Source organism: Mustela nigripes, chromosome 2 (assembly GCF_022355385.1).
Source record: "Mustela nigripes isolate SB6536 chromosome 2, MUSNIG.SB6536, whole genome shotgun sequence".
Lineage (NCBI taxonomy): Eukaryota > Metazoa > Chordata > Mammalia > Carnivora > Mustelidae > Mustela > Mustela nigripes.
Genome location: NC_081558.1, coordinates 100,321,297 through 100,343,573, shown reverse-complemented (window position 1 = coordinate 100,343,573; position 22,277 = coordinate 100,321,297). Strand labels below are relative to the sequence as shown.

The 22,277-nt window shown below is 44.3% G+C and overlaps 1 protein-coding gene across 2 annotated transcripts in view; it reads left to right on the top strand.

Annotated features, from left to right (window-relative positions):
* Positions 1-3,135: 3,135 nt before the first annotated feature.
* Positions 3,136-22,277, top strand: part of MUC13 (mucin 13, cell surface associated) — a 30,650-nt gene continuing 11,508 nt past the window's right edge. For both annotated transcript variants that reach the window (XM_059388008.1, XM_059388007.1), the window contains exons 1-6: positions 3,136-3,271; positions 9,926-10,141; positions 12,539-13,090; positions 17,165-17,287; positions 18,143-18,249; positions 21,953-22,008. In XM_059388008.1, coding sequence (XP_059243991.1) covers positions 10,090-10,141; positions 12,539-13,090; positions 17,165-17,287; positions 18,143-18,249; positions 21,953-22,008 — 890 coding nt within the window. In that variant the 5' untranslated portion in view covers positions 3,136-3,271; positions 9,926-10,089. The remainder of the gene's footprint in view (positions 3,272-9,925; positions 10,142-12,538; positions 13,091-17,164; positions 17,288-18,142; positions 18,250-21,952; positions 22,009-22,277) is intronic.

The window sequence follows — 22,277 nt, the reverse complement described above, 5'->3', positions numbered from 1 at the left end:
GAACCATCTGATACGTGATCTTTGGGGACTGGCTTGTTTTACTCAGCACAATACTTTCAAGCTTCACCCACATGGTAGCATGCATCAGAACCTCTTTTTTATGACAAAACAATATTCCATTGTATGGATGTACCTATTTTATTTATTCATCAGCTGATGGACACTGGGCTCTTCCTATCTTCTGGCTGTTATGAATAATGAACGTTCATGTGTAAGTTTTTGTGATGACATATTGTCATTTCTCTTAGGAATAGATCAAGAAGAAAATTGGCTGGGTCACAGGGTGACTCTGTGTCTAACTCTGAGGAACCATCCGAATGTTTCCCAAAGTGGCTGCCCCAGTTCTGCTTTCCTACCAGCAGTATGTGAGCGTTCTGGCTGCACATCTTCACCAATACTTGCAATTGTTTGTTTTTGATTATTATGAGAGAATTAAAAATTACCTGGATATCACTTTATAGTCTGTACGATGGCTATGAACTGAGGCGCTGGGGAAAACCACCTTCCTCCCCACTCCACGCTGGGTCCTCATGGAGTCACCACCCTGGGGGCCCAGCTCTCAGAGGCTACCAGGGTATTGCCACTCAAACTTGAAGTTTTCCTCAGAGCCCGAAACGTTCCCAGACATTGTGCCCTACTGGTAGTTTTTCAGTTCACTAACCCACACATTTACTTGACCCTCCAAGAAGGCATTATTGGGAAATGTGGAAGTATCCTTTGAAGAACTACAAATGCAGGCAGATGGTTACTAGGGAGCTTGCCTCAGCAGGACGAGATCACTTCTGGAGAGAACTTCTGCAGAGACCGCTGCCCACCTCCTGCCCTCTATCCCTATGATTTACGAAGACACTAGCGGCCTTCTGGGAAGAGGAACCAGGTCCACTGGGAGAGAAGTCTCCAAACAGGAAGGACGAGGGTCCCTAGAGAGGCAGGCCCCACACCCGGGCAGGAGGTCAGAAGGGAGAGTCGTTTCTGGTTCTGCCCTGGGAGGCAGCTGCTTCCCTCAGTGGAGCAGAAATGGGGATTTCTGTCCTTATCAAACTTACAAATAAAATAGCCGGTTATTTAACCAGCAAAATAAGCCTATGTAGGAATAACAGAAGAATTGGAAAGTATGGCAGACCACAAGCAAGTCCAGAGACAAAGAAAAGGGAAGGTCAACTTCTGTTAGCTTGTAGGAAGACATCGGGGACGATTGTTTTGAACACAAGTTCACTGGAGAAGAACAAGAGTTGGAGGTTAGGGTGGTTTCTCATTGGATTCAGGTCATGTGCTGTAGCTGGCGCAGGGATCTTCCTTCTTTTTCTTGCAAGCAGGCAGTGAAATTGCTCTGTGAAAACTGCCCCTCCCTTGTCAAGAATGATCTTCCTTCTTCCTGCTGGTTATACGGGCTGCCAGGAGTGGTACAAGAGTGACAGAGCCCGGTCAGGGCTTCCCAGCTCGGTTTTAAATGAGTTCTCTTTTATTTTCACACCGCTGAAGAAAGTCAGCCAGGGGAGGGCTATCGCGTGCCCAGTGTGTGCTGACCTCTGCCGAGTGTCACCCTTACCCTGCCCTTCGCAGTGTTTCGAGGAGAGCTTTTCCCATTATACATGTTCCCACCACATCGGGAATGTGTCCTTAAGCGCTTTGCAAGAGTTGCCTCAGAAATGCTCATTTCGGTTCGTCACTATAACCTCAGAGCCTGGGACCGTTTCTGGCACATATAGATACACTAAAGTATTTGGTGAATGAAGCAAATAATGCAAACTCAGCACTAGCAGGTGGAACCCACCCCCCATACCTCCTGGTATATACTATGTTGTAGTTTATTCACACTTAGTAAAAATACAGTATTGTTGAAATTTTCTTTTGGGATGATGACTACATAGTATTTTTCTCAAGAATTCACCAAACTTGTTTTGACCAAGCTACATCAATGTACCAATGTCTTTGAGCACATGTCTAGCTATTTCCTTAGGACAAATTCCTAGAATGGAATTGCTGATCAAGGGATATTTCCATATTCTTTTCTTTCTTTTTTTTTTTTATTGAAGTGTAACTGTACAGTGTTTTATTAGTTTCAGGTGTACAATATAGATTCAACAATCCTTTACATCAGTGCTCATCAAGGTAAATGTCGTCTTTAATCCCCACCACCCCTTTCATCCCTTCCCCCACCCAACTCCCCCCTGGTAACCATCAGTTTTTTGCTATAGATAAGAGTCTGTTTCCTGCTTTCCCTTTTTCTTTTTTCTTTGCTTGTTCATTTGTTTCTTCAATTCCACATATGAGTGAAATCATATGGTATTTATCTCTGAATGACTTATTAGCACAATACCCTCTAGGTCCATCCATGTTGTTGAAAATGGCAAGATCTCATCCTTTTTATGGCCAAATAATATTCCATTGCATGTAGATCATATATGTAGCGTGTCTTCTTTATCCATTCATCTGTGGATGGACACTTGCATTGATTCCCTATCTTGGCTATTGTAAATAATGCTGCAATGAGCATAGGAAGCATGTATCTTTCCAAATTACTGTTTTCATTTTTCGTACTGAATCATATGGTAATTCTATTTGTTTTTAAAGATTTTATTTATTTGATGGAGAGAGAGATCACAAGTAGGCAAAGAGGCAGGCAGAGAGAGAAGGGGAAGCAGGCTCCCCGCTGAGCAGAGAGCCCGACTTGAGGCTCGATCCTAGGACCCCGAGACCACGACCTGAGCTGAAGGCAGAGGCTTAACCTACTGAGCCACCCAGGCACCCCTGGTAATTCTGTTTTTAATTTTTTATTTCCTCTTTGATTCCTTGGTTGACCCATTCAGTGTTTAGTAGCATGTTATTTACCCTCCCTGTGTTTGTGGTCTTTCTTTCCACACTTTTACTTGTGATTGATTTCTAGTTTCCTATTGCTGTGGTCCAGAATGATATATAATGTGATCTCAGTCTTTTTGAATTTATTGAGACTCGTTTGGTGGTCTAACGTGAGTTTGGCTGCTGGGACTGCAGGCACACTGGTGTGTGTGTGGTCACCTTCTACGCTCCAGGGCATGAGCCGCTTTGGAGGGACTCCAGCTGAGTCGTGCAAGTTGGGTCGGGTAGCTCTACCGGAGACCTGGGGGTGGGGCACCCGGGCTAGCCAGCTAGGTCCGGCGTGTTCCTGCTGGTTCTGTGAGTGTCCTGCTGTCCACGCTGGGGGTGGAGAGGAGAAAGGTGCGTTCAGCCCTTTAGCTCTTGGAGAAGTCTCCTGAAGAAGCCCGCCCCTCCAGCAGCCATTCTGAGATAAGTAAGTAAATCTCCTTCACATATACCTAGGGCTCTGTTCAAACTGCTACTTCTTTGCTGTATCTGAATGGGGTTTTCTGGTGCTTCTTAAAGGGCAGGGACTCTGCTTCCTCCCTCTTTCAGCTCTCCCAGAACTAAGGCTGCTGATTTTTTTTTTAATAAGATTTTATTTATTTATTTTCCAGAAAGAGAGCGAGAATATAAGAGAGCACAAGCAGGGGGAGCAGCAGGCAGAGGGAGAGGTAGAAGCAGACTGACTCCCCGCTGAGCAGGGAGCCTGCTGTAGGACTCAGTCTGAGGACCCGGGGATTATGACCTGAGCCAAAGGCAGACTCTCAACCGGCTGAGCCACCCAGGTGTCCCATGCCCACTGATTTTTAAAGGACCCAGAGTTAAGCCCTGATTATTATAAAACTTGGAGAGTTACCCCCCCTGGTCTTAAAGTCAAATGTTATGGGTAGTGGTCTTCCCAGGGCAGGTCTCCCTGGCCTGGGATGGCATCTGATCCTCTTGCTTCTTTCTCTGTGCAAATGGTAGCCCTCCTGCTTGGGGTTAGTCCTGCTGGGGGTTTGGTTCCCAACCTGTCTCTGTCCCTCCTACCCTTCTTGTTGGGGCCTCTCTACAGTTCCCTGTGGAAAGTCTGTTCTGCCAGTCTTTGGGTTGGTTTCAGAGTTAGTTGCACCGATCTGGCTGTGACCTCAGCATGTCTCTGGGACGAGATGAGCTCAGGATCCTCCTACTCTGCTATCTTTCCAGAAGTTGGCGTATGCCCATTTTTAAAGGTCTGTAATATGTATTGCCAACTTTCCCTTCCCCCAAAAGCTGTGCATAAGGTCTGTTTGTCACGCACCATTGCCAACAGCAATTTTTATCATTCTTTAAATCTTTGCCCTAAAACAGGCCTGCAGTCATAGTATTTAATCGGTTCCTAGCGCAGAGCAACCTCTCAGGTTATTGCTTGTGAGTACATGGTGAGGTTTTATTTCAAATTTGTCATAGAGAAAACCATTCCTTAGAAAGCCAAATCAAAAATTCCTTCTTAGAAAAGACATTTTTTTTAAAGATTTTATTTATTTATTTATTTATTTATTTATTTTTTTTAAAGATTTTATTTATTTATTTGTAAGAGAGAGAGAGTGAGAGCGAGCACAGGCAGACAGAGTGGAAGGCAGAGTCAGAGGGAGAAGCAGGCTCCCTGCGGAGCAAGGAGCCCGATGTGGGACTCGATCCCAGGACGCTGGGATCATGACCTGAGCCGAAGGCAGCTGCTTAACCAACTGAGCCACCCAGGCGTCCCAAGATTTTATTTATTTATTAGAGAGAGAGAGCAAGCGCACACAAGTCGGGGGGAAGGGGCAGATGGAGAAACAGACTTCCCATCAAGTGCTGAGCCCAACATGAGGTTCAATCCCAGAAACCCGGGATTATGACCTGAGCCGAAGGCAGACACTTAACTGACTGGGGCACCCAGGTGCCCCAGAAGAGACATTTCATAGGTAATGACCAATAATCAAAAAGAATGTCTGGTTAAAGATTATTAGGATAGTTGCCAGTTGAGTTCAAGCCTTGAATGTCAAGTTTAAATGTCATTGACCTCCCCCATGACTGACAGTCAGCTGGGTATGGGAGCCAAATGCCCAAGAATAAGCACTTACCTGATTAAATTCTATTAGAAAACAACAGGTCAGCTCCACTGAGGTTTGGGTTAGCTTTCTTTTTTTTCTAGTGTAATGTTTCATTTTTCATGGTGCTGGTAGTTTGTATTTCTTTTTTAGGTAACTTACTTGTTTGCTTCCACACCGCCAGTAAGTCTGAAAGAACTTTTCTTCAAGTCACCCAAGGATGTACCCTAGCATGGTGACTTCTGACTGTTAGACAATTTTGTACCACCTTCAAGATTCTTGTCAAACTACATATTATCTTTACTCTTTCTCCTAGAATATTGTTCTTGAAATTGGCTTATTTAAGACCTAAATTAATTTACATTTTTTTATTTTTAAGATTTTATTTATTTGGGGGGGTTGATATGCAGAGGGAGAGGGACAAGCATATTCCCTGCTGAGCAGAGGCCTGACACAGGGTTTGATCATGGGGCTCAGTCCCAGGACCCCAGGATCATGACCTGACCTGAACTCAGACACTCAACTGACTGAGCCACCCAGGCACCGTATGACCTAAATGAATTTACTTTTTTTTTTTTTTAAGAGTTTATTTATGGGGGCCCCTGGGTAGCTCAGTCAGTTAAGCGTCTGTCTTCTGTTTGGGTCATGATCCCAGGGTCCTGGGATCCAGCCCTGCACTAGGGTCCCTGCTCAGTGGGAAGCCTGCCTCTCCCTCTCCCACTCCCCCTGCTTGTGTTCCCTTTCTTGCTGTCTCTCTCTGTGTCAAATAAAGAAATAAAATCTTTGAAAAAAATTTTTTAAATTAAAAGAATAAGAGTTTATTTATTTGAGAAAGAGAGAGTGCATGTGTGCATGAGCGGGGGGAGGGGCAGAGGGAGAGGGAGAAGCTGACTCCCTGCTGAGCTGGGCCCCCAATGTGAGGCTTCATCCGAGGACCCTGGGATCATGACCTGAGCCGAAGGCAGATGCTTAACCAACTGAGCCACCCACTGCCAAAATAAATTTACTTTTAAATTAAACTTTACATCATCACCTAAATTAAAAACTAGTTTCTTTTACCATAAATATAAAGTCACCATAAAATAAATACAATAAAAATAAAGTGTTAGTGGGTTGTCTAGAGGGAGATCTCGCCAAAGACTCTGTGCCTGGGGCTGCTCTGTCTTCCTTGCAAAGGGAAATATGCAAGTATCAGAGCAGGTGTTAGATATACTGGCAGTAAACGTGAATTTCTCTTGGTGTAATCAGAATGACTGAAACACATTCGAAAAGGCAATTACTTTCCCCCTCCAAGTGAATCTGTGTTTTCTAATGGTGACCACAGACCACAGACGGCCTGACCTGAGCACACACGCTAGTTACCTGGGGTCTTGTTAAAACCCAGACAGCTGATGCACTAAGTCTGGGCTTCGGCCAGAAAGGTACACTTCTTTCTTCTTCTTTTTTTTTAAGATTTTATTTATTTATTTGACAGAGAGAGAGATCACAAGTAGGTGGAGAGGCAGGCAGAGAGAGAGAGAGGAGGAAGCAGGCTCCCTGCTGAGCAGGCTCTCTAGCCTGTTGCAGGGCTTGATCCCAGGATCCTGGGATCATGACCTGAGCCGAGGGAGAGGCTTTAACCCGCTGAGCCACCCAGGCACCCCATAAAGGTACATTTCTAAAAGTTCCCAAGTCATGGAGCTGCTACTGGTCTGGGGAAGCACTTCAGGGGCCACTACTCTCATCCCACCATCTCTCATTTTAGGAGACAGTGGACTGGGGAAGCTGACAGGTACAAACCAAAAACTACTACAACCCCCAGACAGGTGCTCACATACTTCCTACGGTTGACGGCAGTTTTTCCCCCGAAGAGCAACAAGCCCAGGGGCCCGGTACTAGCCCCCCTACAAGCAGTGTTATAATCTCTAGAACTTCTCAGATCTCTCTGAGGAAACCTGAATTACAGTTTGGGCAGAAAGGGAGTATCCGCACCGGTGTGTAACAACTCCCCTACACCACCCCTGTACTGGTCAGTGAGTAGGTGAGAGGTCAAGTTACTTCCTGGGGAAAACCCCTCCATACAACTTCTCCAAGAGCTTAATTCCAGGAGATAAGGGTGTGGTGATGTCAGAGAGGCAGAGGGGGCCTGAGCCACGGGGAATGTGAATTTTATTCCGACAACAGGAAGTCATGGGAGCATTGAAGCAGGAGAAGGCAAGGAGGGTTCTTGGTGGTCTCAGCTAAAGGAGCTGCTCTCCCCACCTGACCACAGGCCCCCCAGTTCGTCTCCTCCATGCCCTTCGCCACAACAGGAGCTTACTTGGCCTCTTTGTCAGTTTGGTTGTCTGTTGTCCACCTTCCTTGAGAACTTCCTTGCTTTGTTCACTCCTTTGTGCCCTGCAGAGCAGATGACACATAGCAAGTGCTGGGTAAACATTTATGGAACAAAGGAAATAATGGGCAAATGCCATTCAGTTTGCTCGAGGTACAGCGTCCAGGGAATGCGAAGTAAATGAGATTTGGTCCTGGCTCTTCAGATTCACAGTGTTTTTGGATAACTTATCTCCCAAAAGTTGGCTGTCACAATTGAATGATTTGTAGAAGAGAAAATAAAATTCATAAAGCAATGTGAGGAAAATATTCTTCACTCATGTCAAGGACATGCTACTAGCAAAATAAAATACAATAAAATTTCACATCTTTAAAAATGCCTGCATGGAGAATATCCAGTTCTGGTGAGGGTACAAATAATTTCATAAGCTTACAAAGGCTATATTCCCTTCAAAAGGACATTCAGCAACAGATAGTAAGAGCTATAAAAAATGGTTTTGCGGGGGGCACCTGGGTGGCTCAGCCGGTTAAGCATCTGCCTTCCGCTCAGGTCATGATCCCGGAGTCCCGGGATAGAGTCCCTCAGCGGGCTCCCCATTCAGCAGGGAGTCTGCTTCCCCCTCTGGCTTCTCATGCTCTTTCTCTCACTCTCTCTCCAATAAATAAATAAAATCTTTTTTTTAAAGATTTTATTTATTTATTTGACAGACAGAGATCACAAGTAGGCAGAGAGGCAGGCAGAGAGAGAGAGGAGAAAGCAGGCTCCCTGTCGAGCAGAGATCCCAATGCAGGGCTCGATCCCAGGACCCTGGGATCATGACCCGAGCCGAAGGGAAAGGCTTTAGCCCACTGAGCCACCCAGGCGCCCCAATAATATCTTTCCTAAAATGTGTTTTTTTGACTGAGAAATAACTGAGAGATTCACTTCTGGGAATTTATCCTAAGGAAACACTTTCAGATGAATGCAGAATTATATGTACATACTATTAATACACAAAACAACAGGGATGAATCTCAGAATAATTATGCTGAATAAAAGAAGCCAGACCAAAAAATAAAAATCCCCAAACCCAGTACATCCGTATGATTCCATTTCTATAAAATTCTAGAAAATGCAAACTAATCTATAGTGACAGGAAGCAGATTAGTGGTTACCTCAAACTGGGGTTGTATGGAAGGACAGGCACAAAGCTTTTGGGGATTATGAGAACATTTGATATGTTGATTATGATCATCATTTCGTAGGTATATGCCCATATCACAACTTTAAAATAATTACATAAATTATTATATATAAATTGTACATATGTACATGATAGATAAATTATACATACATTGTAAAAGAAAGGACTGATATACACAGTAATATGGATGAATTTTGAAATCATTGTACCAAGGAGGAGCTTCAAACATAGGCTAGTACATACCTTATTACTCCATTTATACACATTTTTAGAAAAAGCAAACTAAATCGCTAGTGACAAAAAGCAGGTTAGTCATTGCCTGGGGTTGGGGGTGGAGGGAGGAATGGGCTGCACAGGGGCAAGAGGAAACTTTTGGGTGTGAGAGAAATTTTCTATATCATGATTATAGTGGTAGTTTCACATATATACACATCTATCAAAACTCACTGAATTTTACATGTTAAAGGGATCCGTTTATTGATGTAAGTTAGGCCTAACTCAGTAAAGCAAATTTAAAAAGAGAAAAGGTGAAAAAGAGGCTTTGATTTAACTTCTGGGGCCAGGATCCTTCAAGCTGAGAGTAATAGCACAGTTTTCCTTGTTGGGGAAAAATATTTAAACGAGCCTCTTGGCTATATAAGAGTAAACCCAAAATCCTACTCCTGAACAGAGACTTTTGGGACCACAAGGAAGCAATCTTCTCTGTAATAATATAACAAAAAAAAATTGGTCTTCACTAAGGTGAGAGGTAAAACTCTGGCTAATATTTCCAAGGGGTGATTGGATTCACCCTCTGGCAGGCCTGGGCCCTGGGAGAGCTGTGGTTCTGAGCTGTAGGGAGGGAGGCCTGGGTTCAGAAGGCTCCTCTCTGAGTGACAGGCCTGGTTCCCAGAAGGTGGCAAGAAGTCAGGGGTTCAGGGACAAGAGGTGAGTCGAGGAGCTGGGAGCAGACGGCCAGCCAGAGAACAACCAAGGAGTGAAAACCCGTAGTCATCTGTTTTAAGTTTTTCCTTTTTTGCACCGAATTTCCCCCTCCTGGAGTGGTCACCCCCAAGCCTTCAGTAAAGTTAGGCTAAATGCTACAGTTGGAGATCGAGTGTGTTTGAGGGCATGAATAGGGGGCCTTGTCTCGGTAAAGTGCTATGTGGAGAGCCATGGAAACCTGGAGACAGGATTACAAAGTTGCTCAAAGTGGCCTTCAGGGAGGCCGACCGAAAGCTAGGCCACAGTGTGGGGAAACCATGGTAGAGCCCCCCAGGGATTCTTGAAGCTACAGTGGGAGGAAACTGTATCTCCACATTCAAATGGCAGGGAGTGGCCCACAGATGCTCCCATCGGGTGTTCAAACGAATGGTGGCCTCCTAACAGGTGGTCGCCCGGGGATAGTTGGGGTATAGAGATTAACTGCTCCCCCACCCCACACCACCTCCCAAGGATATTTAGGCTGTTTTGAACTATTTTGGACTATAATAATTTGGAAGAATATTCTGAACAGAAAATTGTTCTCTAAGGCCAGGCCCACTTCTTTTATCTCAAAAGCTCAGAAGAGACTTATGGTATGGGACCAAACCCCAACAAGTAATTGCCTCTGGCTCACTGACGTCAGTTAATGACTGGACTTTGCACCCAAAAGCGGGTTAAAAACTAAAGACGGTTGAGGGGAAGTCATTTCCTCCTTGGACAGCCCAGCAAGAACGTCTAAAATGAGAGCCCTTGCTCACCTCACTCTTCTCAGCCTCCTTTTTGCAACCTCAGGTAAGAAACATTTTACAGTTTTTTAAAATGATTGCTGTTTTTACATTTTTTTTTAAATGATTTTATTGATTTATTTGAGAGAGAATGGCACAAGCACAGGAAGCGGGGAGGAGCAGAGGGAGAGGGAGAAGCAGACTCCCAAGCAGGGACCATCCCCGCCCTCCCCCCCACCCCCAGGCAGGACCCTGGGATCAAGACCCTGGAATCATGACTTGAGCCAAACAGATGCTTAACCTACGGACCCACCCAGGTGCCCAACATATTTACTATTTTTAATTCTTTTAATTGCATTTGCTGTCTTGGAGCTAGAACTAACAGGCTTACTGTACCAGTTCTGTGGCCCAGCAGGCTATTTTCTGACTCTGCTCAAAGACATAGGGTATTTAAGTCTGAGGTGAAGGAAGACAGAGCAGAAGTCAAGGGGCCTCTGGACTATGGGGTGTGAGGTTCAGCAAGTCAGAGATTTGTCCTCCAGAGTTCCTCAGGTCAGACAAGCACAAATCAGTAGATTCAAAAGGTCTGGTGCCTGGTAGCCTTTCCTTTGGCCCCTACAGGGTCTGGTTTAATTTCTGGTTCTAGCTAGCATCAACAGTCCTCTGATCGCTTCTCCACGGGAATTAAGGCTTACCTCTGGGCAAATCCCTAAACCCCTCTGGATAGTGGGGGGCTCTTCTGTCAAAAGGGGATACTTGTATCGATTTCACAGTTACTATCTGGCATAGGGTACGCCCTTGTTAGATGAAAAAAGAAGCAGAAATCGGTCAAGATGAGTCGTTTCCTTGCTGCTAGAAGACCCATTGTTTATCTCTTTAACCTTCAATGATTATTTGAGCCAGACCCTGTTGAAGGTGAAGACCCAGATTCTGTCGGGGTGGGGGGGGTGGGGGGGTTGCTCACAGACCCAGGGGTTTTTTGTTTTTTTGTTTTTTGTTTTTTGGTTTTTTGTTTTTAAATATGACGGTTTAGGAATTGCTTCCTCACTAAAACTTTTTTTGTTTTCTCACTAAAGCATTTAATAATTATTTTTAACTGGTTATCAATGTCAGAGTTCTTTGAGACAATGAAGGGTTCCAGAAGACTAATCACTGGACCACTAAGAGTTTACTTTTCCATGAGTTCAGGGATTCCTAAGAGTTGAAAAAAGGCAATTCTGATGATCACTGTAGCCTTTAGGGCAAAGATCATCTCTACTCATCCTACTCTTTAAAAAAATCAATGTGTCTAAAATTATTAATGGGTAAATGGGTAAACATCACTAGAAAAAAAATTTGGGAAGAAAGTTTAATACACACTTAATGAAGTATTTTTATTTCATCATTTTTTTTAAGATTTTATTTTTTTATTTATTTTATTTATTTTTTTTTTAAAGATTTTATTTATTTATTTGACAGAAATTACAAGTACACTGAGAGGCAGGCAGAGAGAGAGAGAAGGAAGCAGGCTCCCCGCTGAGCAGAGAGCCCGATGCGGGACTCGATCCCAGGACCCTGAGATCATGACCCGAGCCGAAGGCAGCGGCTTAACCCACTGAGCCACCCAGGCGCCCCTTTATTTTTTTATTTGACAGACAGAGATCACAAGTCTGCAGAGAGGTGGGGGTGGGGGAAGGAAGCAGGATCCCTGTTGAGCAGAGAGCCCAACGCGGGGCTTGATCCCAGGACCCTGAGATCATGACCTGAGCCAAAGGCAGAGGCTTAAACCCACTGAGCCACCCAGGCTCCCCTCATCATTCTTTTAAACATGCTCCCTTTCTAACCCTCCCTAAAATGCTTTATAAATGGGAAATGAGGACAATTGCCTCAAAAGGAGGCCACTTTTGGGTAGTAACAGCACCCCCTGCTGGCGCTTTCAGTTGTCCTCACAGAGGACTACTCAGGAGTGTTAAAAAGCCAGATTCATAGTTCAGCAACTGCAGGAAGAAAAGATGTAACTTCTTGGTATTCATCTTCATACATATTTTTTGTAACAGATTTCAATAACATTTTTTCCAGTTTTGTCTGTTTAATTTTTTATTTTATTTATTATGGGGATCTGTGTGTGTGTTCGAAGCAGTCCTGTATTTTCCTGTTTTTTTTTTTTCTAAGATTTTATTTATTTGTCAGAAAGAGAGAGAGCACAAAGAGGGGGGTGGCAGGCAGAGGGAGAAGCAGGCTCCCCGCTGAGCAAAAGACCCGATGCAGGACTCAATTCCAGGACGCTGGGATCATGACCTGAGCCAAAGGCAGACGCTTAATGACTTAGCCACCCTGGTGTCCGATGTATTTTCATTTTTAATGTAGTCACCTATATTTGTTTATCAGAAGAGCATCATTGGGTACTCATAATATGAAATAGTAGCAACTGCCAGTATATATTGAGTGTTCTGCCTTCTGAAACTTGGTATCTCTATTCCCCCAGCTGTCCAGTCAGATACACTTCAACCCACTTCAGGCGTGAGTTCACCCAGCACCACACCAACTCCATCTGCTTCTTCAATAATTCCACCTAGTAGTCCCACAGAAATGCCACCTACTACTACCACAAAATCTCTGTCATCTATTACCACTCCTACAGAAGCGTCATCTACTGCTCCCACAAAGTCTCCGTCATCTACTACCACTCCTACAGAAGCGTCATCTACTGCTCCCACAAAATCTCCATCACCTACTACCGCTCCCACCCCACCAGCTCTATCCACTCCCACGGTTCCTGTATCAAGTCCAGTTCCAGACTCCACAGTCACATCTACAGAAAATAAAACAAACACAACTGCTGCAACAACACCTATAGCTGCCACTAACACCAGCCCCCCTGGAAGTGGCAATTTGGGCTCAACTGCTCCTTCTCCAACAAGTAATGGATCAACCATCACCCCAGGCACACAGAATAATTCTTCAGAGACTCTTACTCCAGTGACTTCTGGCAACATCACTTTGTCCACAATCAGCACCTCAAACTCCGGTCCCACAGGTAAGAGCGATTCCTTCTCTCAGAGACTGCTTACTTGTGGAGGCAGGACATTGTGGAGGACAGTAGGTAAGTGTGTTCTGCAGGCAGAGAGAAGTGGGTATAAAAACACCCAAGGTTTCCCTGACCATGAACCCCTGGAATTAAAAACTGGAGTCACAAAGGCTAGTAGTGATGGCAGAGACCCTAAAAGCTAAGCCACAGATTCATTTTGCTCTCCTTTCCTTCCCACTTGCTGCTTGAAGCTAGATGTGGAATGTTTTTATGAATGTGGACATTATGCAAGCTACTTCTCCAGGAAATTTTTTAGAAATAGTTTCAGCTTCTCTGAGAAGGCCAGATCCCAACAAGCACTGCCTTGCCAGCCACACTTGTCTAGCTACCTGATCTACCCAAGGAAGGAGTCTGTTCTTCCCTGACTCCTCAATAGTATTAGTGAAAAGTGGGACATTACGATGGTGGACGATCACAATCTGGAATTTGAGTTAATTCATGGAATTGGAGCCTGAGGAATAAAATGCCAAACAACAGCAGTGCTCAGACAACTCTAGACATGAATCGGGGCCATTGTCCAAAGGACAGATGTTTTGGGACTACTAAGAGTTGGCAGTCTGACCTCAAGCCAGAATTATTGAAACTACTTGCCTCGTTTACCAAAGTTTGGTCTAGAATAGGGGTCAGCCAACTTTATCAGTAAAGGCAAACTAGTAAATATTTTAGGTTTTGCGGGCCACAATAGGATTTTCTTTTGGGACTACTCCCCTCTGCCATTGTAACACAAAAGTGGTCACGGTCAACATACAGAAGAATGAGCCTGGCGGTATACCAGTAAAACGCTATTAACAAAAATGAAGAGTAGGCAGATTTGGCCCATGAGTCATAGTTTGCCAACCCCTGGTCTAAAATAATTCTCAGGGGTGCCTGGATGGCTCAGTGGGTTAAAGCCTCTGCCTTTGGCTCAGGTCATGATGTCAGGGTCCTGGGATCGAGCCCCGCATCGGGCTCTCTGCTCAGCGGGGACCCTGCTTCCTCCTCTCTCTCTCTCTGCCTGCCTCTCTGCCTGCTTGTGATCTCTGTCTGTCAAATAAATAAATAAAATCTTTTAAAAAAAAAATAGTGCTGATGAAGATACAGAGTAACAGGAACTCTCATACTGGTGGGAAAGCAAAATGGTACAACCACCTTGGAAAACAGTCTGACAGTTTCTTACAAAGCTACACATACTCATAGCATAGGATCCAGCAAGTGTACTCCTTGGTATTTACACAAAGGAGTTGAAAACATGTCCACTCAAAAACCTGCATAGGAGTATTTATGACCGCTTTATTCGTAATCGCCCAAACTTGAAAGCAACTGAGATGTTATGCCGTAGGTGATATGGGTAAAACTGTGGTACATTCAGACAGTGGGATATTATTCAGAGTTAAAAAGAAATGAGCCATCGAGCATGAAAAGGTATGGAAGAATCTTAAGTGCATAGTACTGAGTGAAATGAGCCAACCTGGAAAGACTAAAACATGAGTCCAACTACATGACTTTCCGGAAGAGGCAAAACCATGGACACCTATACCCAAAGTGGCAATAGTGGAAAGATCACTGGTTGCCAGAGGCTGGTTTGGGGATGAGTAAGCAGAGCACAGTCAATTGGTAGGGTGGTGAAAATGTTCTACGATACCGCACGCTGGATACAGGTCATTATACATTATACATTCGTCCAAACCCACAGAATGTGCAGCAGCAACAGGGGAGCCCTAGCATAGCCTGCAGACCTTGGATGACGCTGCTGTGTCAGTGAATGTTCACCTGTTGTCACAAATGTACCCTCTGGGGAGGGGTGCTGATAAGGAGGAAGGCTATGCACGTGTGGAAGCAGGAAATATATGGGAGAGCTCTGTACCTTCCTCTCCATTTTGTTGTGAATCTACAACTGCTCTAAAAAATAAAGTCTATTAAAATAATTATTTTAAAAGAGTTAAAAGAAAAAAAAAAAAAAGCCTTCCTGGGACAAAGCAAGTGTTGAGCACTTAGTATCTCATAAAAAACAGTAGGGCCACCACCCTTCTAACAAGGCACGAGTTAACATTTTAAGTAAAATAAAAGGTTTTTTTTAAAAAGGCTCAGCCTTAAGTAAGCAAGGATGCTTTGGACAATCCCAGGGAAGAAATGGAGTCAACTCCACTCAGGATTCACCAGACAAATAACTCCTGGTATGGCTTCTTTCCAGCACTAAAGGACAGACCTGTCCGCTGGTCTTCCATGCCAGGAATAAGGGCACAGGATGGTACAGCTGGAAGGGATTTCGGTGGCTTTTTAGTTCAGTCACACCTTATTATGGCTTGGGAAGCTGAAGCCAAGAGAGAGAGGAATTTGCTGCCCTCCCCACAGTGAGCTAGTGGTTGGGCCAGGACACAAGGTGGCTGCCCTACTCCAGGAGAATGTCTGGGTAAGCAGGCATGGCTTCGAAGAGCTCCCTTTCCTGACTCCAGTGGAGCTGGTCTTGCAGCTGTGCCCCAGGTGGCCTAGCCTTCAGAGTGGGCCCTGCAAACATGAAAGCAGGCTAGGAACCAGGTACCCTGGACAGGCTCTAGCTCCACTTGCTTCATCATCCATCTCTCAGATCTGTCAAAGAACACTGGGGAAAGCAAAAGTAGTCATTGTAGGGAGATATCGGCTCACTCTTTGACCTTGGGCAAGTTGCTGCCCTCGCTGGGCCTCAGTTTCCCTGAGAATGACAGGTTTCATGTAGACCCTTCCAGCCTAGATCTGAGGATTATTTTATTTATTTATTTTTAAAGATCTTATTTATTTATTTGACAGACAGATCACAAGTAGGCAGAGAGGCAGGCAGAGAGAGAGAGAGGGAGGAAGCAGGCTCCCCGCTGAGCAGAGAGCCCGATACGGGGCTCGAGCCATGATCCGAGCCGAAAGCAGAGGCTTTAACCCACTGAGCCACCCAGGCGCCCCAGCACTATTTTGTTTTTGATTTCTTAAAAAAAAAGTGCATTAGACCCACAGTTAGGGAAGGAAAGAAGCTTAAACAGTGCAGAAGTATATGCAGTAAGCTCCAGATCTCCCTCCTTTCCTAAACCCCTAGGACACAGACCCTTTCTCCCTTCCCCAGAGGCAACTTTTGTGGCCGGTTTCTCTTATCTTTCTCCAGAGGAATGTGTGCAAATATAAGCATACATACTTAATATGTTTGTGCATATCCTTTTTTATCACAAAAGAGAAGATGCTCTACATGTTGTACTTTATATATAGTTTTTTTTTTAATCAACGATTTTTATTGTAGGTTCGTAAGAACATTAACACTTCTTATCAGTCACTCAAACTTTTCTCAAATCAAAGCTCAGAATCATTTCATTTGACAGAGATGGAGAAAATGGCCAGCCAAGTCAACCATCTTCCTCCGACTTAACTCTACTCCCCGTTCCTACCACTTCTCCAGAGAGAGGAAAGATGTTGTGCCCTACCTGGTCTGAGAGCACCAGCCAGTGGTGTAGAAACCATTGCACTAATTCCCAGCATCCATTCAAGTCATCCATTCAGAAAGCTGGGGGTGGGATGTGCCCTCATCACTTCTTCTGAGAATTTTCACTGACTTAATTTGCAAAGTCCCCTTACCATCCCTTTCCTCTCTTCGTATGTCTGTATGCCTTGTATGCTAACCCAAAGAGAGTACCCCATTTCTTTTGGGGGGCTTCCTGCCTGTCCTTCCCTGTAAGACGGTTATGCATATTTCCCTAGAAAATAGGATGCTTTCTTTCAGATGGTACGAGGAAGCTCTGTCCAGTGTTAGAGACCAGAGATGCTAAAGATGGAATCAGGAGACTGCTGTCTCTCTGAGCAGACTCTTGCCCACCCACCTCTGTCTTTATTGTTTGACAAGCACCTGGCTCCAGAATTTCCACAAAAAAACTACCTAGAGGCATCCGCTCTTCTAAAGGTGTACCATGGATTAACACAACCAAAGAACTGAACATGCCTAGGAGGCAGGCATGAAGATTTTTAGGTCTGTTTCTGGGTGTAATCTGTTGTCATTCTTTGGATTTGTAACCTCTTTTTCCTCTCTCTCAGGTCCCATCAGTCCCTGCCAAGGAGCTCCCTGTCAAGATGGTTCTTCATGTGTTAGCCTCAACAATACCCATTTTTGCCTGTGCTCATTGGGATATTACTATAAATCTTTCACCTGCAGAAAAGGTGAGTTATAAGGGATGAATTGTAGAGCTGCATTTCAGACCTAAAGTGGAGTAGAAAATGCAAAATAATGTAAAAAAAAGAGCCTCCAGAGTAGTAGTAGAGGATAATTTATGGGCAACAGAGGCTCCTGCTTTTACCTCGGTGGAAACTAGAGGGACCACAAGGATTAGAGATAGTCCAAAAGCCAAACAGGTGTTCCTGTTTCAGCACTAATAATCTCATTTCTGGGATCCACTCTAAGTAAATGACCCCAAAGATAGGTTTGTGCATAGATGTTGGCTGCAAACATTTTTTTTTCCTTTTAAATAATCAGTAGCATGAAAACCGAAAAATGACTATCAATGAAGATAACACTTTTTTCATAGAGTATTATACAGTCTCTGAAAGCAATAGTTACGAAAAAAAAAAAAAAATAGTGATGGGTGGGAAAGGCACCCAGCTGGCTCAGTTGGTAGAGCATGTGGTTCTTGATCTCAAGATCATGTGTTCAAGCCCCACATTGGGCCCATGTGGAGCCTACTCGAATGAATGAATGAACGAATGAACGAATAGACAGGCAGTTATGAAGACTAGGTAATGTTTGGAAAAATGCTTTTTATGTAACAATAGTTAAAGAAGACTCATGGAATGATGACAATGTAAACTAACGCATGGAAAAAAAGCTGCGAGAATAATACCAAAATAAAAATGGTTGTGTTGGGTTGGGTGAGATTTTGGGTCACATTTTTCATCTTTCTAGACTTCCCATAATATCATCAATGTTTAGAATTTTTAAGAATCATCTGTGTTTTAAACAAAATGTAAATGGACCCTCTTTACATTAAATATTATAAAAAGATTCTGCTTAAATTTTAGGAAAGTTATTCCCTGGAACTATTACAGTGAGAGTATCAGAAACATCTGGTTTGGAAGATGGAAATTCTGTGGCCTATCAAAACTTACATTTTCAAATTACTGATTTTGTAAGTATTTTCCAACCCTTTTCTCTGTATAAGTGTTCTTCATTTTAACACTTTCTTGCAGCACATAGGACTGGTGTTCAGGTAGGACACACTGGTATAGCTATCCCAGTTGCTGAAATAGTGAAAGGCACACTTACTGGTTGGTTAATTGCCGCTGTCCTGAGCCCCCTGGTGCCTGGTTGCCCAGGTCCTCCTTGGACCCTTGGCCCTCCCCATGATCTGCACCTATGTGGGTAATACCCGGCATGGCAGAGGGCCTTTAGAAGATTTCTCCAGCCCTGCCATGCCCATTGATAGAGAAGCTATTAGAATTTTTTTTGAGTAGCTATACCCAGCATGGAGCACTTCATAGGGCTTGAACTCATGACCCTGAGATGAAGACCTGAGCTGAAATCAAGAGTTAGATGCTTATTCAACTTAACCACCCAGGTGTCCCTAGAATATTTTTAAACAGACACATCAAAATAATTATGTTTTAAAATAAAACTATTTGGGGGCACCTGGGTGGCTCAGTGGGTTAGGCCACTGCCTACGGCTCAGGTCATGATCTCGGGGTCCTGGGATCGAGCCCCACATCGGGCTTTCTGCTCAGCAGGGAGCCTGCTTCCCTCTTTCTCTCTCTCTCTCTGCCTGCCTCTGCCTACTTTGATCTCTCTCTGTCAAATAAATAAATAAAATCTTTAAAAATAAATAAATAAAATAAAACTATTTTTATAGAATTGGAGAGAGGAAAAAAACTGAAGGTCTTTTTTCCTTTCTACAATCAAATTTACATACATTTCTATACCAATCTGGCTTTTTTTTTTTTTTTTAATGTTTGTTAAGGGAACTCTGTTTGAATTAATATGTCACTTTTCTCCACTGTTAAGAATCTCAAAATGAACAATAGCGTCATTTCATTTTGATTACTGTGAATGAATGTGTCTGCATGAAAAGGAATGGAAATCTCCATTCTGGAGCCACAGATGTTAGATCTGAAGGAGCTTTTACAGGACCTTCAGCCAATGTTTCCGAAAGTTCAGCTTTAAAGGGAAAAAACAGTAGCCTGTAAATATGTCTTAGAACCCTAAGTGGAGAAACTCTTATAAAAACTAAAGAAGACATTGAAGACCATATCTTTCAATTCAGAATTATTTCACTACAAAAGAGTTTTATAAGCAGAATTGGTAGAACATAAAATATCATTGTCCAGGTGATTTCTAGATAACATGAGAGCGCTTGTGCTCATGCCCAAACAGCCCCTGCTGGCGAGGCTAGGATAAAAACCATGGCTTTAGTAGCCCAGCCTTGGCCTTAGCCCCTTGTCATACCACCTGAGCTGACCATGACTTACCCTCTCATCCCGGACCTACATTCCAGCTCTCCCACTTGGATGGTACTCGGTGTATTGAGTCGCAACATCAGTGTGTTCCTAATTCCAGGGAACCCCTGTGTTGTCCCGTGGCTTCACTGAGCTGTGGCCACTATGTCGCCCAAGCTTGCTTTGGATATGGGTGTCCAAAAGACCCCTTCTGCCTTCAGATACCAATTTTAAGACTTGATCTCAGTCAGGTCTTAATTTCAGAGGGACCAGGGGGGGATAGAGCATTCTTCTAATTTCCAGGAAGCGCTTCTCCTGAAGGGGATAGTGGGAACTCTTTTGCAGCTTCCTGGAGACAGGAAGAGAGAAGCAATAGACTTTCTTCAAGGTCCTCTTAGCAGACGCTTTGTAGCCCTGGGGCGTCCCAGCTCAGGCCCTGTGTGTCTCACAGCGTCCATTATCTACCAGCTGGATCCAAACAGTCTACAGAAGGATTTGGAGTTCCCCTGATATGTATGTGCCTGGCATTTTATGTGTAATATTTCAAATTAAAAACAGCCCAACAGAAAGGATGGTACTACGGTGCTATTTTGCTGATGAGGCCACCAAGGATCAGGAAGGTTAAGTGACTGTAGGTCACCCAGCTGATGAGGGAAGAGGTATGGACTTCATCCCAAACCTCCAAGCTGCTTCTCGAACTCCTCTTCACCTGCTGGCTGTGTTGTACAGTAGAAGCCTGGCAGGCCTGTTTGGGTAACTCCTGCCTTCTTGTCCAGACTTCAGTTTGAGACGTGTATATCCCAACATCCTCAAAGGGTGACCTGGAAGAATAAAAAAAGAAAAAAAAAGGGGAGGGAGATACATTCTCCTATGCCAAATGCTAATTTTGTAATCTCTCTTCTTTGGGAATAAGAAAATTAGATGGGCTCTGGTCAGTAGGCCAATGAGAGGGACTTTGGAGGTCATCCATTGAACTTCCAGGCCTCTGATGGTTTACAGAAATACCAGCTGCTCCTCGCATTTAAAAGAATTGAAAAAGGCATATAGATGTGTTCTGGACAAAAGGCTACCCAGAAGAATTAGTGTCAAATTTATTTGAATTTGACTAGAAGAAAAGAGAAGTAGCATCTTTCTAAAATCATATTGGTTGCCATGAAGAGAAAAATAATAAAAAGTCATGAAGTATAAAAGTTTGCAGCAACCCAGTTCAGTGATATGTGAACTCATATGATAAAATAGGGAAGCTGGGCCTGTAGAGGGGAAGACTCGTCCAAGTCATATCTTCCACATTTAATCCATTCCGTCATCTGTCTGCCAGTGTTTGTGGAACAGTTCCTGGGGGTTGCCCTGTGCTGAGTGCCGTGGACTAGGGGAGGTTATGTCATCAGAAAGAGAAAAAACACCCTATTCTTGGCATTAATAAACTTAACGTGCTCATGGGGACCCTCACCCCAACTCCACCTTACCCCTGCTAGAGGTTGCAACTTTATCTCTGGCCCCTTGCAAGTATCTGGAGTTGTCTTCCTAGTAAGACGTACCGTACTGGAGCCCCACCCAGCACCCAAAGCCATGGGTCACATATTCCATCTCACTGGATGCACACTGTAGCCCCCTGTGGTAGGAATTACTCTCCCCTCCAGGTTTCTGAAGAGAAAGGTGAAGTTAAGCCACCGTGCAAAAGCTGACACGGAGAAATTTGGCTTCAGATATCCTTCCCCGTTCAGCTTGCTCCCTTCTGAGCCACGCTGCTTCTGAACATCCCTGTAGACTCCTTTCCTCTCCCCATCCTGGCACCACTGCCTAAAATGCTCGGAGGCTGGTCTCCTTTCTGAAGCTCCGCCTGGTTCTTGGCAACCAGAAGTGTCTTTGAATTTATGCGGTAGATTGTGTTGCCCTGTGGCGTTCACCTCTCCACACTTCAGGGTGTAGACCCCTGACTCTTCACGGGGCAGGACCCACCTGTCTCCACCATCTGTCTGTGGCATGATGCCTTGTCAAGGTGGGCGATTAAAGAAGTGTTCCCTGGGGGAATGGAGGAGTGCACGAAGCGTGCTTGTAGAGGAGTCTTTAACAGACATGCAAACCACATATACAAAACTCCACGGGGACTTTGAAAACACAGACTGAGTAAGCTGGGCACCTTATTTTTAAAAGTATGATCACTGATTGGGCTGGGTGCCTTGGGTCTTTTTCCTACATAACTCTGACATTTCAGAACTGTATTAGTGTAAAACAAAAATTAATCAAAAGGTGTTAGGGCCCATATAAGGGACAGATTGCTGTGATGAGCCACGTGTATTTACACAAATGAGGTTAGAAATGTATTTGTGTGAAAACTCAGATCTAGGATCACGTTTCCCCCCCTTTGTGGTTATTAATACATCTCTTCGCCTTCCTCCACAGTTTAAAAGCATATTTGCCAATTCTGATTATGGACAGACTGTGATTGATAAAGTAAGGTAAGTTTGCTATGGACCGATGGGATACTTGGGAGGCCGGTGTATGTTTGCCTAACTTCGGGTCTTCTCTGGAGTTCTCTGAGGCCCTTCAGTGGCAAATCATAAGAAGAGGTGGTCAGTCTGAGCACTGGAGGGGGCTGTGCTTCCAGTGTCACACTGACCCTGGCCTGGATGGGCTGGTGGTAGCTTGGGGCAGCAAGATGCTGCCTGTGATTGTCTCCTTAGCAACCTGGACACATGGCCCAGGGTCTCCCTCCAACCAGTTGGTT